This window comes from Sturnira hondurensis, unplaced genomic scaffold (genome assembly GCF_014824575.4).
Source record: "Sturnira hondurensis isolate 20B ecotype Veracruz unplaced genomic scaffold, ASM1482457v3 Scaffold0003681, whole genome shotgun sequence".
Taxonomy (NCBI): domain Eukaryota; kingdom Metazoa; phylum Chordata; class Mammalia; order Chiroptera; family Phyllostomidae; genus Sturnira; species Sturnira hondurensis.
The window spans coordinates 5436987-5452639 of record NW_028076312.1 but is presented as its reverse complement, the minus strand read 5'-3'; the positions used below and the strand labels follow the sequence as shown (position 1 = coordinate 5452639).

General features: G+C 49.6%; 1 protein-coding gene and 1 long non-coding RNA gene across 2 annotated transcripts in view; one reads left to right on the top strand and one right to left on the bottom strand.

The window, feature by feature from the left end:
• TFDP1 (transcription factor Dp-1) overlaps window positions 1-15653 on the bottom strand; it is a 43135-nt gene that overhangs the window by 11763 nt on the left and 15719 nt on the right. The window contains exons 3-4 of the mRNA XM_037042089.1: window positions 11902-11968; window positions 3020-3126 (exon numbers count right to left, since the gene is read on the bottom strand). Of these exons, the coding sequence (XP_036897984.1) occupies window positions 3020-3126; window positions 11902-11968 (174 nt within the window). The remainder of the gene's footprint in view (window positions 1-3019; window positions 3127-11901; window positions 11969-15653) is intronic.
• LOC118984260 (uncharacterized) lies at window positions 3613-13993 on the top strand. The gene is made up of 3 exons (XR_005065888.1): window positions 3613-3674; window positions 7435-7436; window positions 13982-13993. It is a non-coding gene; the product is annotated as an uncharacterized LOC118984260 (long non-coding RNA).

Genomic DNA, 15653 nt, shown 5'->3' with positions numbered 1-15653 from the left:
AAGGGCCCCACTGCCCACAGGACAGCTGGAAGCCAGTACAACGCTCAGGGGGCGGGGCCGCTATGCCCCTCACCAGCTGGCTGAGCGCCCGTCCCTTCACCAAAGGAAGGGAAACCTTACTTTGTCTCTCAACAGCAAGTACTCAGGTCTTTGGTCCCATCAATTAATACTCAAATGTTAACACGGGGGCACAAAGACGTTGTCTTGTACAGCCAGATAAAGAAAGCCCCAGTTTCCCTGGCAAACACTGTGTGATCTCACTTACATGCGGGATCTGAAAGAGCAAATAAATAAGCGAGAAATAAAACCAAACACCCCAAGCTCAGAGGCAGAGGGTGGGCAAAATGGGAGAAGGGGTCACAAGGTAGTGACTCCCAGCTATAAAATGAGTACATCACGGGAAAGTAACGTACAGCACAGAGACCATAGTTAGTAAGACTGCAGTGCCTATTTGAAAGTCGCTAACAGAGTAAACCTTAAAAGTTCCCATCACAAGAAAAAATGTTCTAGCCATATATGGTGACGGATGTTAACTGGACTTATTCCAGTGATCACTTCACAGTGTATGCAAATCGCACCACAAGTGCACTTGAAACTAATATAATGTTGTATGTTCTGTGTTTATAGCTCTATAAAAAATATAATAAAATTTCAATTTTTCAAAGATCTTGCTGTGTGACTCTATACTGATTAAACTGACCCAGGAAATTGTTCAGAAACACTGTTCCTCAGTTACTGCCCAGCAAAGTGCCTGGGAGACCCAAGGTCACGGGACGTGTTAACATCAGGCACCCAAATGCTAGGGCAGCCCGGCCGGAGGGCAGAGGGCAAACTGCGGCTTCGGGGACTTGCTGTGGTCACTGCCTGGCTATTTTAAGCTGGACACTCCCTCTGGTCCCCTTCTTAGCAGGATAAGTGTGTTACCTGCCATGGCCCCGGGGCAGCTGACCCGGCACTTTGCAAATTACCCCTAAGCCCAGGGATAACCTGTCAAAGTTAATGATCCACAAACCAAAGAAAGAAAAACAGCTCAACTAAATTTCATTCTTTTAATTCACATTTCCAGTGGTAAGAGCTTCATCACAGCATTTTTCAAACGGTAGATCACCCTCATTTGAAAGTCATTAATCAAATCAGCGAATTTTCTGAAAAATGAAACAGGACAGAAAAGGGAACAAATCCCCCAGCAGGGAGGAGTGCCTTGTGAAACTTCTGTTTCTGTTAAATACGTGCACGCATCTCCCATTCACGGGGCAGCGGGTTGTGGCGGAGAATGCACTCCAGCCAAGGCTTGTGGTCCAGTCTGGGAAACACAGAGACCTGCCACTCACGGCACTTACCCAGCACATTTTCCTGGACCTGGCTGGCTATGTTCTGGGGAGCAGATTTAGGGTGCCAGCACACCCCCCGTGAGTGGGCACAGTGAGACCCCGGCCCCCACATGCTGCAACTCTGTTCAGAAGAGGGCTACCTAACTTCGGGTCAGTGCCCCAGTGGACGCGGCCTGGGCCCTGAGACGAGTGCCCATTCTATCGCCCCTCCCTAAGCCGCGCCTCTTCCTTAGTTCAGCTAGAGGGCCAGACACAGCAAGTGCTCAGTGACTGCTCACTGTGAGAACGGCCTGCCTCGGTGACGGGACAGGTGAGCACGGAGGGGTACCTCACACCCCCTGGCCACTACCCACGCCCTCACGGAGGAGTGAAGGCCACCAACACCTGCGGGTTTTCTCTCTTGGCTTTTTTATTTTCACTATTTTACACGGAAATTTTGCCCTGCAAGAAATGCCTCCCCCTGAGCTGTGAGCTGAACGCCCAGACCACTGATTAGGCGACGAGGGAAGGCCTAACAGGCTCCAGGTCCAATTTTCACTCACATGAAGATGAAGCTTCATCTCTCATGTCAGAATCAGCCAGTCCTCTGATTTCTAATCCTTTGGTATATGAAGTTTTAGGAGATATACACTTTAATTCACAGTACCAGGATTTTGCAAAGAACAAATTACCTTTACTAGGTCCACCCAAAACAGCTTGATTCAAGTCAGTGATTTAACTCTCAGACTGACAAAGTTAAGGTGCACCAACAGAAAAATCTCCCCATAATTTTCCTCCCATCTATTTATACCTGAAATAAAAACAGAACTGTTCCTATAATTAATGAAGTATTCCCAAGCCAAATCCTGCTACATACCTAGTAAGTATAAAATATGAATTATAAATTAAAACATAAAATGGAATGTATAACACATCAAAAAGATATTCATTGAAAAACTATTATGTAACAAATGTGGCCTGCAAACTACCGCTCCGGGAAAAACCACAGCTACTCTGCTGAGCAAAAGTGGCCACATCCTACTGACCAGGGCTTAGTGGTGAGGAGCAGTCACAACCCTGCTAAGGACGGTCACCCGGAAGTGACCAAGGTCACTTGGACGTGATCAAGCTTGGGTAGGTGGAAACACCTTTCTCTCCTCATGGGGCACATGGCCCAGGAGTAGGGATGACTTCAACCTAACCAGAGTCATGACGGGAAGAGGTCTGCTAAGCATGGGGTGGCGGGGGAGGGGGGACCACAAGGTCCGGGAGCGCAGACCCACCTCTGGCCCCCTCCTGTAGAACTGGTAAGGCCAAGGACACACCTGCCATGCAGGACCCCGACAGCCTGCAGAACCCTAACCCCACGTGGCCTGCACACCAACACCACCCTCATCTCCCGGCAGCTAACGTCGCCCCGAGCAGCGTCAAAGACAACATGCGCCCACACAACTCCACGATGCTCTACCAGAGCCCTCCACGTCACACCTACGGAACCTGTCAGGGCAGAACACAGAAGCACTGGGGGACTACCTGCTACCTGCGCATTAACCACAATGCTCCTGAAATCCCTGCAGAAGGCGACTGTCCCCACACTGCACACATTCAACAGGACACTGCGAAAGCAAGCCTCACGTGCCACACTGCAAGCTGGAACCTAAAGGGCACTGTCCCGAAAGCACCAGCCCACCCTCCCCGGAGCCCCTTACCACTTGCTGTGCAATGTTGACATTGGACTGTCCGAACGTTTTTGGCAAGAGCTGCTTCCCAAGTGTGCTGACTGTGGAGGGGTGAACAGCCACTAAGGACACAACACCTGCCACACAAGGAAACAAGAGGTTAGTGTCTTGCTGAATTAAGGCTCACGGTGAGTTTCAGGACAATGAAGGTTCTACTGAGGTCTTTCTTTCCCCACTTTCACCATTTTAGATCTATGGGTCAATGATACACACCTCTACTGAGCTTAATTCTTAACTTAAGGGGGCCGGATGGCCATGACTGCTTGCTCTGCCACACAATGAGTCCCTCTCCGGGGTTGGGGGCTCAGGTGCCCCCGGACATTGTCACCAACTTGCCCCAAATGCGTCTGTCCATCTACAGAATGTTCTGATCGGACTTCATGCCCTATAGACCACTCTCAAAAAGCCATACAGGGGTACCTCAGTACTGTCGTTCATTCGTTCTGGCACTCGTGACGAGTGCAGAAACCAACGAGTACCGAGTGAATTTTTCAAGCAGCAGGTGATGACGTCCTTGCGAGGCAGCATCATAACTCATGCAATTCCTAGCAAGTGCGATGAGTCCGAGTAAGTGCCGGGTGCTGAAACATTTTTTTCTCGTCAACATATGACAAGTACAGGGTTTGTTGGGTCCTGAGGCTGATGAGCACTGAGGTATGGATGTAATTCTATGACAATTATAGAACAGAATACCCTCAGGTGAGAACTATGTTGACTTCCAGGCCATTACCTCATGAGAAAAGGAGAAAGCCCGGTCTGGTCATGCCTCTCCAAACCCTCTGGGATTCCCCAGAGCAGACCAGCCACGGGCAGCCTAGGAGCCAGGCCTGTCCTCTTGGGGTTTGGAAGTGGCGGTTCCGCAGCCAGGGCCTCAAAGGGGGCGAACACGGGGCTGCCATCTTCCTTAACTTCCACCCAGGTCAGCACCATGATGACTTCCAAATCACCAGTAAGGCATTGCCTTCCATTTAGCCTGGTCTAAGTTGTCATTCCTTTACGGTGCATGCATTTGAAAGAACTTTATAGAACAGATTTCTTCAAAATTCAACAACCAATGAGTTTTGCTGCTACATACAAACACAATAATTTCTCTTTAACAACCTAACCTGACCAAGACAGATACTCATCCTTCAAGTGGCTAAATATGAGTATTTAAACAATAACAGATATTTAAATTATTTTCTGTAAAAAAGTTTATCTGCTTTAATTACTTTCCTCTGAAAAACAGGTCTACAGGGTGAGGCAAAAGTGGGTTTACAGTTGTTAAGTATGCAAAACAGAGTTTATTCCTGTATTATTATTTATTAATTATTGTATTATTTCCATATGAACAACTATAAACCTACTTTTGCGCCACCCTGTGTATCTTAACAAAAGCGAATACTTTGAAAGTTGTTTAAGATATGTTAAAGTTATTTCAAAAGACAAAAATAAAGTTATTCTATTTTACACTGAGATTTAAAATACAATGAACTACATTATACTTTCTAGATCCAAATATACATTAGTATAAGTTTCCAGCAATACCAAATTGATTCATTAAAAAGGTAACTATTTTTTAATTTGCAGTGACCCTCCGATTGTCGATGAAGTGGAAGAAAGACCTCCTCTGAGTCAGCGCTTACGACCCCAGCCAACGTCAGCAGGCCGGGCAGTTCTGTGACAGCCATCTCACAGCTCATTCTGTGCACTGATTTGTGGAGGCCAACACACCCAGAGACGGACCAGGCGGTCATCTTCCACGGCTAGGCCTGCAGGTCCAGCCACAACACCTGCCCACTCCTCAGGACAACACACCCCACCCACGACCACGGCTACCGTCTTTCTATAAAAACCATGGTCAGAGCCCCAGTCGGGGGGCTCCCCGCTTCACACCCCAGCTGGGGAAAGGAGGGGCACTCTGGGGGTGTTGGGGTGACAGCAGACCTATGAGGCAGAAGTAGACCGGGGCCAAGGGCCCCTGCCTTCCATCTGCTCGTGGACACCGTCTATTGTTCCCACCAGGGTTCCGCCCTGGTGCTGTTCTTGAGAGAAACTCTCCCAATGCAAAGAACCGTACTCCAGAACACCGAGAACCACCTACCATTGTCATTTCACCGTATTTGCGAGAGAGCTGTTAGCAGCAGAGCTCACCTTACAGCTGTGAGGTGTTGTAACACCCAGCCCGGCCCCGCCTGCAACTGTCACTGCTTGCTGGACACAGCAGGTCTGTTTTCCTGCTCCCCACACGAGCCCAAGAGCAACATCAGTGCTGCAGTTGAGATAGTGACTTATGTACTGACCAAATTCTGCAACTTTGTTTACACTGGTTTTGAGGCTCAGCCATGGAGAAATCCATTTGATTTTCTTCAGTGCTGTAGTGCTATCCCACTATAACACTTGAACAGAGATGTTGTACAAAAATACTCTCAGCATGTGACTAGTAACACGCTGCAGCTGTGTGGGGGGCCACCTGCCGCAGAGCATGGGGTCCTCCCCAGCATTTGCTCTCCAGCAGATGTGCCAAAGGGGACCAGGGTGCTAGATGACCTTCTGTCACAGGATTCACTGCAGTACCTCCAAGTGGCCGTTTTGCGTGCACACACACACACCACAATATGTGCACACAAACACACACCATATGCACACACACCCGAGGAGCTGACTCAGTGAGACTTGGCAGTTTTTGTCAATCTCAAGAATGAAATGGCATTTCATTTTTGTTTAACCTAGCCATAGAAATTAGAATGCTTTGCCCATTTTTCTGATAAAGACTGCCACATGCAATCCACTTACTAGGGAGGGAGGAGACCGACATTCCAGTTACAAGATGGGTTAAATTATAACACAGCCCAGGAATCTAGTCACTGGAAATAAAATGGTTTCAACTGTAAAATGTGCTACACAGCCTTTTTAAAAAGAACTCTGTAATAAAACATTTTCAAATATAACATTATAAAATGGAGAATTCCTTTCCTGGCAAGAAAATGAATTAAGAATATACACGGTCTGAACTGCTATAAGCATTAAAAAAAGGAATTCTAAAAATGTTATATAAGCATATTTTTATAATTAGTAATCACATGCTATTTATATATCTGTTTTAAGGTATCTTAAATTATGAGAACATAAGGTTTAGTGTTTTCTTGAAAATAATTTTACCCAATTTAAAGTTTTCAGAACCTAATGTTTTTAAGAGTTACTATTTTGCCCACTGAGCCGCAAATATTTCCCTTGTTAACATGGCCTGAAGGGTCACGAGAATATGGCCGCCCCGCATGCTGCGCCTTCCCAATTGGCACGAGTGAGAGCAGGTGCTGCCCCAGTGGGTAGAACAGCCAGAAGGGCACCCTTCTCAGTTCTCAGGCACGGAGAAGGAGCTTCCTCCCTGGGCCACCCCAGCAGCCACACCCGACCCACGCACACATGCTGCTCATCAGCCAGCCACACACACTGGGACCAGTGGGCGCTGCGGGGAGCTCCTCTGTGGGTCCAGGCTGAGTGTGCAGGGCCCCAGGCTGCCCCCTGGCAGTGTGAATGCGGGCAGCCCGGGCCACCTTCACACTGCTGCTCCACCACATAGCAGGCCGCCTGCTCCTTGGTCAGCATTTCGTCGAAGAACAGTCACCCCCTCGTGCCCAGGAGAACGGCTCCCGGGGCAGGAGGTCACTGCCACACTGCAAACATTCTTCGGGTTAAAACAGAGGACAGGAGGCGAGAACAAGCTGACGCCTCTCCTCCACGTCCCCTGGGAGAAGAGCCAAACACCTTGCCACTCCCCCCTACAGCTGGGCTCGCCTTCTGGCCACTGCAGAAAGACTGGTTAGGAATTACCTGCCGTGTGCGTGCACATTTGTGTGCATTTGGGAGGCTTCAGTTACCACATCTCAATGATTACAAAGTAACACTCAGCTTTCAGTCACACATCACTGCTCAATTTTCATCTTCCCACCTCAGAGCCCTACAGCAGAAAAACAGTACTGAAGCAGCGAGAAAAGGACGTGTCGCAGGAAGACGCCCCCTTTGCAGTCGGACAATGACAGATGCAGGATGCAATGATCCAGGCTGACACAAGAGCACGTGGAGACAGGCCCGGCCCCCCAGGAGCTGAAGACAGGACCTACACATGCCTACCACATGGGGCCTCGGAGCAGTCCAGGAAGAAGACAGGTTTGTCAGTAATCAGTCAACAGGCATTGGAGCTCTCCATCAAAACAGCGCCAGACAACAAAACCTGGCATCAGAAACAGACAGGCATGACCCGGCTACGAAACACGGAAGTTCCATGGCAGCATGGAGAGGGTTACCACGTGTCTCAAAGCAGTACAGGCATGGGCGCCAGGTGCAGAAACGTCTTCCCCGAAGGGCACATGTTCACTCACACAGGTACCGACGGGGGCGGGGAGGAGTGAGCACATGTTATTGTATGACAAATAAGAACTTCTCGGTTAGAAAAGACAGGAAGCATGACGACGTGCGGGCAGAGACACAGAGTACAGGAGAAAGGGCACACTTGAGCTGCAGTCCAAGGTCAGGTCTGTGCAGGGGACGGGCAGGGAGCAGGCCCTTACGAAGGGCTGTGTGAGAGCCTGGCGGGAGGAGGTGGGGGAGGCGGCCTGAGCTCCATCACCGCTTGGCTGGAAGAAAGACCCAAGTAAGAACCATGAGAAGAAAGGGTGAGAAGATGGGCCAGGCAGGAGCTCGTCCAGGCTGAGGAGCAGGGGAGGAGAAGGGCCTTCTGGGATGGGCCCAACACTCTGGACAGACTCCCCCAGCAGCGCAAGGCCACGGGAAAGCAGGGAGTAAGAGGAAAGACCAATTAGGACACATGCAGCTGAAAACACTGACAACACCAGATGCCAGTGGGGACATGGAGCGACTGGAGGCAAAACGATGCAGCTGTGCACATTCACCCTGCGACCCAGTTTCCACCCCTACGCGTCTGCCCACAGCACCCGAACAAGCGTGCGTGCAAAGGCTCACACAGTGTCCCTCCAGGAGCAATCAGACGCAGCCCAGATGGCTGTCACAACTATAACTGCACAGAATTTACTGTCCAAAACTCTGCACTGGGGCTCTTGTCTTCAGAACCTGCAAATGCAAAGGCTGTGAGTTCAGTGCATATTTTTGAAATAGAGCTTTCTGAGTGCCGAAGGCTGTGATGGTCAACTTTGTGTGTCAGTGTGCCAAAGGACTTACTAGCACCCAGTTATCCAATCTCACACCAGCTCAGGGGCTGCTCTGGAAGCTCTTCGTGGACATGATGAATATTGACAATCATAGACGTTAAGTGAAGAGCACTCGTACAAACCATCTAATCAGCTGAAGACCCTGACAGCAAAACCTAAGGTTTCCCTGAGAAGAAATTCTGCCTCAAGACTGCAGCCAGAATCAGGTCCTCCGTTTCCAGCCCCTGCGACTTTCAGACCTGCCAGTCCCATATCACACAGGCCGACTCCTTGAAAGAAATCTCTTCCATGTATGTTACATGCTTTCTACCAGCTCTGCCTCTCTGCAGAACTCTGGCTGATACAGGGGTCTGGAAACACAGCAGAAGAGAAGGAGTGATGTAAGTGGCCAGGAGGGGGCGGTGCAAGGAGGCAGTGACTGGGAGCGCAGTTAGAACAAGCACCCCAGTGTGCAAGAGTGGCAGAGCAGGAGGGCAGCAGGACCCAGCTGCAAGGAAGTGAGTCGAAGCCAGACCCTGGGAGGCGCAGACAGGGAGGGAGCTGGATGCTGGGTCTGGCCTCATCTCAGGGCATTGAGGGCTCTCAACTGAGAGCAGCAAGGTTCCCAAGAAGTGGCAATTCTCAGGCACTGGCCTGCTGCTCCTGAATTCCTTCCTGGTGGGTGGGCCCGAGCCACAGTGAACTAGCCCCACAGGTATAGGGTGCAGGGCAGAAATCGAGGCCAGTCCCTACCACTGATGCCCCAGCCTCCATCCTGGCCTGGACCACCGTCTCCTCCTCAGGACCATCCCATCCTTACTACACAGTGAGAACCAGCTGCTGCTCATCAGTCATTCCAGAGAGACTGACTCTCCAGGACATGCCGCTGACCACTCCCCTGGGTTCCCAGACGAGCTTGTGGGAGCGTCTGGGCCTTACTCACTGTGACCCCAAGCCTTTGCTGACTACCTAAAGAAGTGCCCGCAGTGACCACTGAATCAAATGAGATCCCAGTGTGCTGCTCATGGGGCTCCTCGATCTAATAAAATACTAATAAGTGACCCAAAGTGACAGCTCAAGTTAGTGCAACACCACTTAAAACTACCCCAAAGTGCGTGAACCAGAAGCACAAGGGAGCTGCTGCTGAAACCCGTCTGTCAGGGCACAGGGGCGGGGCCAGACGGGCTGGGCCGCTCTCTTCACGTCCAAGCCCCCAGCGGCCAGACCAGCACAGACCCGCAGAGGGCGCCACTTGCTGCACACTGGTTCTCTGAAAGGAGCGAGAGAAACGCGGCAGCACTCGCCCTGGGGGCACGGGGAGAGCTGAGAGGGTTGTGGAGAGGTTGTCCGGTGCCTTCTCACAACAAAAACACAACTCTGAGGTAGAGGGACAGGGCCGAGGAGGCCACACTGGTCCCAGCAGAGCTGCTGCAGCACAAGGCAACCGCAACAGGCCTGACAGGAGGACGGGTGAGGTCTGGGCACGCAGTCCAGGCTGCAGCAGAGCAAAGGCGAGCTGGATGGAGGAGGGCTGGAAAATGAGCTGCAGACACTCCTCCAAGCGAGATGAGGGGCCGCCGAGAAGACAGACCACACCTAAGAGGGATGCAAAGTATTTTAAACGGTGCAGGCAGCTAGCACCAAAATATTCCAGTAGAGTCAAGCAAAACTATTATTTTCTGATCCTTCCAATTCAATTCCTTGGCTCGCAAGCTTAGCTGAAGAGGAAAGAGAGACAGCCAGTGTGTGGTCATAAGTAAGCTTACTTGGAGAGAAATTCGAAGTGAACACCATAATGAAAGACTTCCATCATTCCCAGGGAAGCAAAGTTTGTGGACTTTTTCATTGTTATTTCTGCTTCATCACTTTAATAGGAAATGTCATGCCATGGCTAGGGGACTCAGTTGGTTGGAGTGTTGCCCCATGTACCAAAAGGCTGCAGGTTTGATCCCTAGTTGGGGTGCCTACAGGAGGCAACTGATCGATGTTTCTCTCTCACATCAATGTTTCTCTCTCTCTCTCTCTCTCAATCAACAAGCATATCCTTGGGTGAAGATTTTTAAAAAATAAAAGAAAATGCCATGCCTCAAATTTCTGAAACTTTTACACGCCCAATTACTTACACTGAATTTTCCACTCAAGCAATCTGTGCATGCCAAAAACTAGCATTCACAACATATCAAGATTTAAAAAGTGTATACTTTTTGAAATCCCTCATTGGGCTCTCCATCCCTGGACAGAGGGGAAAGAAGGCATCCGGAAGAAAGCAGGGCCACACCACGACATGCCAGGACCAGCGACACCAGGGGAGCAGGCGTGGGCCTGAGGCCTGGAGCGAGAGAAGGAAGAGATCAGCTGCACCCTGGATGGAGGCAGGCCAAGGGCAAGGGCAGCCAGCATGCGGCCATGTGCACAAGGCTCTGCAGAGCAGAGAGAGCCTCTGTGGACAGTAAGTCCCAAAGTTACAGAGGGGATGCAGAACGAGCCCACCAGCTCACGACATGACACTCCAGACTCACTCAGTCACATGGAATGTGGCTTCATAGGGGAGGGATGGGGAAGGAGCTGGCTGGGCTCCTGTCCAGTGCTCACAGTGACAGATGGACTGACATGAAGGGGCTAGGACACAGCATGAGACCAAGTGAGGGCCCCAAAACAGTTTCAAATTCCCACATGGTTATACAGTAGGCATCAGGAGATCCCTTATTAGGGTCTCACTGTTAAAGTGAAAAGCTAATTTTCTATATGATGATCATTAGAAAAACCAGATATAAGTAATCCTTCAGCAGAGGCTAAGCCCTACCACTGCACAAGGTCTCTTGGCCCCGAGCCCGGCTGAACCAGATTAAGTGGACGTGACAGCTGGAGCCACGCACATGGACTTCATCCATCCCCACCAGCGAAATCGCCCTGAGACAAACCAGACTCTCCTGCAGGTCTTCCCTGAGCAACACTATAACGAGCTGCACCAAAGTGGGCTTGCTCAAACCTGCCATATCAAAGCTCCACGCCAACGCAGCTTTACGATCAGCCAAGCATCACACGTCGACACTTGACAGGTACGCATCTTTCTGATCCAGCAATCCCACCTCTACCACGTTACCAGAAGAAGTATACAGCATCCCCACGTACACATTCCCAGATGTCCATCACGTGTCCCTTTTAGGAGGGAAACTGCAAACTCTGGGACCCCTGGGGAAGAAGTGGCTTTAACTGATTCTCCCTGAACTCCAGGGATGCAGAAAAACGTTGATCCCCAAAGAACCACTGAAGATACACCACAGATGCGGAGCCTCTCATTCGCACTGAGGCGTGCACCGCACCATGAGCTCTGAGATCATAGTTGGTTCTGTCTGCTTCCGTGTGGCGGGCCACAGAGCAAACGTCTGCAGAGCGCAGGTCTCCCAGCCCCCCGCCATGAGGTAGACAGGAATACAAGTGCAATACAAAGGCATACTGCAGATGGACCTGTGTTTCTTACTTCTACAGTTCAAGTCAAAATAAACTCAGCCACCGATGTGCGTGCGCAGGTGGTAGGTCTGAGTTTTGAATGCTACCTTTCCCCTGCCCATCCAGGAGGCCCCCAGACGGGAGAGCCCTTCCAGTGGGGTTTCCACTGTTAACCAGGGGCTTTCATTATCAGAGACATTCATAAATACACCAGACTGAATACATTTAGTGCATTTCCAAACTAGGTGCCCTTACCTTTTCCAGGACTAAGGTTCTGGTCTATGAAGACCTTTAGTTCCCCATTGGCTTCAATTAGACCGGCCTGCAGAAAACAACAACAGCCGTAATAAATACAACAGCTAGTAGAACGAGAAAGCGACAGTTGTGAACACGCCATCCTTCTCAGAGGGTGGTGTAAAAGAACAGGTTAAAAAGACGAAACAGTGACCGCTATGCAGACAACTACAGAAAGCCGTGCAGGGACACGCCCAGGTCCTCTGCATAGGGCGGCCTTAGCCCACAAACTATTTGGCCAGCATAAAAAAGATCATTTAAAGATTTTAGCCTTTAAAGCTTAGCCCCTGCAATATTAATGAAATACTGGTTTTATTTATTAAATGGGTAGACATATTTTAAATGGTGATGCCTGAGGCTGGCAAAGGCATACTGCAAATAGATGTAAAAATTCATTTGACTGTCTTGAAAGCAAACTGGTAGTTTGGCCTGAGAACAGAGCAAGGATCTTTGGGTGAGTCAGAGCCCCAAAACAAGAAAAAAAAGTGCTTCTTTTCATTAATGCTAGTCAGTGAATGTATTTTTGAAGGTTTGTTCAAAGTTCTTGAGGTAATATGACTGACTGCAAACTGTCAAAGATAAATGGTCATAATCAAAATAATTTATCTAGGCTGCCTGATCTTAGATAGACCGTGTTTTACAAGTTCTTTCCAGAAAGAACAAGAACCTGGAGAATATATGAACTTAGTGTGATTTGGTCAGCCAGGTAGCAGGTTCATTTTCAACAGCTGAGCAGGTAATGATCTTACAGCAGAAGACGCCAGAGCAGGGCAGGTCACCTAGCTTCCACGTGCAACTAATCTAAACCAGTTTTGTAAGGAACATTTTATTTATTTGCTTTTAGAGAGAGGGGAAGGGAGGAAGAAAGAGAGGGAGAGAAACGTCAATGTTCAATGTGAGAGAGAGATACAGATCGGTTGCCTCTTGCACGCCCCCAAATGAGGACCTAGCCCAAAAACCAGGCATGTGCCCTGACCAGGGACTGAACCAGTGACCTTTCGGTTTGCAGGCCAGCTCCCAATCCACAGAGCCATACCAGCCGGCGCTAAACCAGTTTTGCTACCAGTTCATCCTACTCTTAAATGCCCAGAGATACAGTACAACAGATTTTCCCAGATAAAACCTGAATCCAAGCCTCCACCCACCCTCCTGGCCACAGATACACTCCTTCTAATTCTGCTCTCCGTAAAGGTGACAGAAATCATTTGTGGCTTGAAGACCAGCCCAGACTCGACACACACTCTGCCTGCTCCAGGCTGTGTGGGCACAGAGGGCCCCTCAGACACTTTTTGTCTCCGCCCTGTCCGAAGGTGCACAGCGCCCCCTGGGGCCACTCTACTCTCCTCCGTGGCTGGTGCAGGGGCAACCTCATGGCAATAACATCACTGGGCAAAGCCCCACCTCGGCCCTTTAAGAACATTCCACTAGAACCATTTAGGACAACATGGAATTCGAGAGAACAGCTGGTCTGTCTCGAGTCCACACGAACTAATTCGCGTTCCCAGGGAAAGGCTATCAGCACCCCCATCCACAACCCGCCCAGCAGAATCACGGCTTTAGCCTTCTCATACTGGCGGTTTTCTAAAAGACCACCCGCTGCACGAAGCATAAGCCCCAAAGGACAACTGAAGAATCTAATAAATACCTCACTCACTCATTGACACTGGTGAAGTGTGGCAAGAGTCAACTAAGTATACTAGGAAATTACTGTCATCTTTTTGAAAAAAAATCTTGCTACTAATTTGAATCATGTTTGGTCAACTGTTAAGACACCCCACTAAGTCCTGACACCTGGCCTGTCCCCTGGTGAGGACTACTTACTCCCCACATTTTCTCTGCTTCATTCCCAGGGCCCCTGCCACTGGGTCTCCGGCCTGAGTGAATCTGAAGTCCTGGCCTCCATCGTCCCCTACCTGCAGACAGGAAGCAGCGCACCAGCCCCACCTCCCTCACCGCCTCTCCAAGAATTACAGCAGGACATGCAAACCTCTAAAAAAATCCACACATGGAGACCAAGCCTCCTGGTCTGCCCAGGCCTAAGCAAGTTCTGAAGGCTCCTGGGGCATTGGGCTGCCAGTGCGCAAAGCAGGAAGGTCCTGTGCCAGCAGCAGAGTGGTCGCTGTGAGTAGTTTAGTAACACCTCCAAAAATGTGTCCACTGGTGCCAGGGTAAACAAGATTTATGAGTGGCGCAAACCAGGCTACCTCCACCCATGCCCTGCAGCAAACCCTTCCTGGCTTCTGAGTCGCCAGTCTCCTTAGCACACAGCCAGCACACCTGGACAGCACTCCCGCCCACTCGGCCTCTCTTCTCAGAGCCAGAGTGCACCAGGGCACCAGGGCCGCGCAGCAAATGAGGCCTCTGACCTGTCTCTTCTCCACCGGTTCTTGAGAATGCAGGACAGTCCAAGGCACACCTCCAGGAACCCAATTACCAGCACCAGGGCACATTGAAATGAGCCCCAGCACAGCCCTCCATGGGGTTTCCCAACGTGAAGTCACTCCAACAGGTTTACAGCACAAAACTTCAATCACACAAACACAGACACTGAATTTAAAAAAGCATTATGGAGTGTCACACTGCGGGTTTCTCCCCCACATCTTGTCACCGGAGGCTGTACCTACTTCCTTGATAACAAGCATCAAAACACAAGTTGTTTTTTATTTTTTTAAAGGTATTTTACTGAAACTGCAATTAATTTTAAGGTAAGTGTACTGAACTGATTTTCTACAAAATCTTTATACTTAAGATGCAATCCCAGCTTCCTGCAAGGAAGCATCAAACTGCTAAGTATATTAACATAAACCAATAGCAAAGGCACTCATTTCCTGTAATTAACCTTAATTTCCTTAGAAAAACTACACTCAGCCTTTTATGCTGATATTTAGTGAAAATAAAGGCTGATTATACTTATATTAGCTAAAAGTATCTTGTTAGTAGTAACAGTAAGAGTCCTGGCTGGTGTGGCTCAGTGGATTGAGTGCTGGTCTGAGAACCAAAGGGTCGCCAGTTTGATTCCCAGTCAGGGCACATGCCTGGGTTGCAGGCCAGGTCCCCAGTAGGGTGCACACAAGAGGCAACCACACACTGATGTTTCTCTCCCTCTCTTTCTCCCTATCCCTCTCTGTAAAAATAAATAAATAAATAAATAATTTAAAGTAGCAATAACAGTAAAACATGTTCCCAAAACATGCAATGCTGCTAGAAAAAGTTGAACCAATTAAAAATGAAAACTAAAAAATGGGATACGATGATTTTACTTAATTTAGAACAAAGCTTCCTTGTGCTTACTGTGTCCCAAACTTTAGAGATGCAAAGCGATGTAATCCGTGACAGCCCTGAGAAGGGCGCCTTGACCATACTGCTTTACAAGCGGCCGGACGGGCCAGGCCCCCACTGCATCTCCCCCATGCTCTGAATCACCTCACTGACCTCCTCCCTCCCAACCTGTCCTCCCTGTTTCTAAAGCACTCTGGACCATGATCGCCTCTCATCACCACAGGATAAAGTGCAAATTCCTCAACATGACAGAAACCTGGAGACCAGGCGCCATCCACAGCCCCACACTTGAGAAGGCTGCTGGAAAGAAAACCTCGATCCCGGGCAGCAGGGCACAGCCCGAGGTGAAGAGGTGAAGGAAGGTGGTCTGAGCTGATTGTCTATACAGGAAGGGTCCCAGTGAGAAGGAAGGGGTGGTCAGCTGCTGGTGAGAG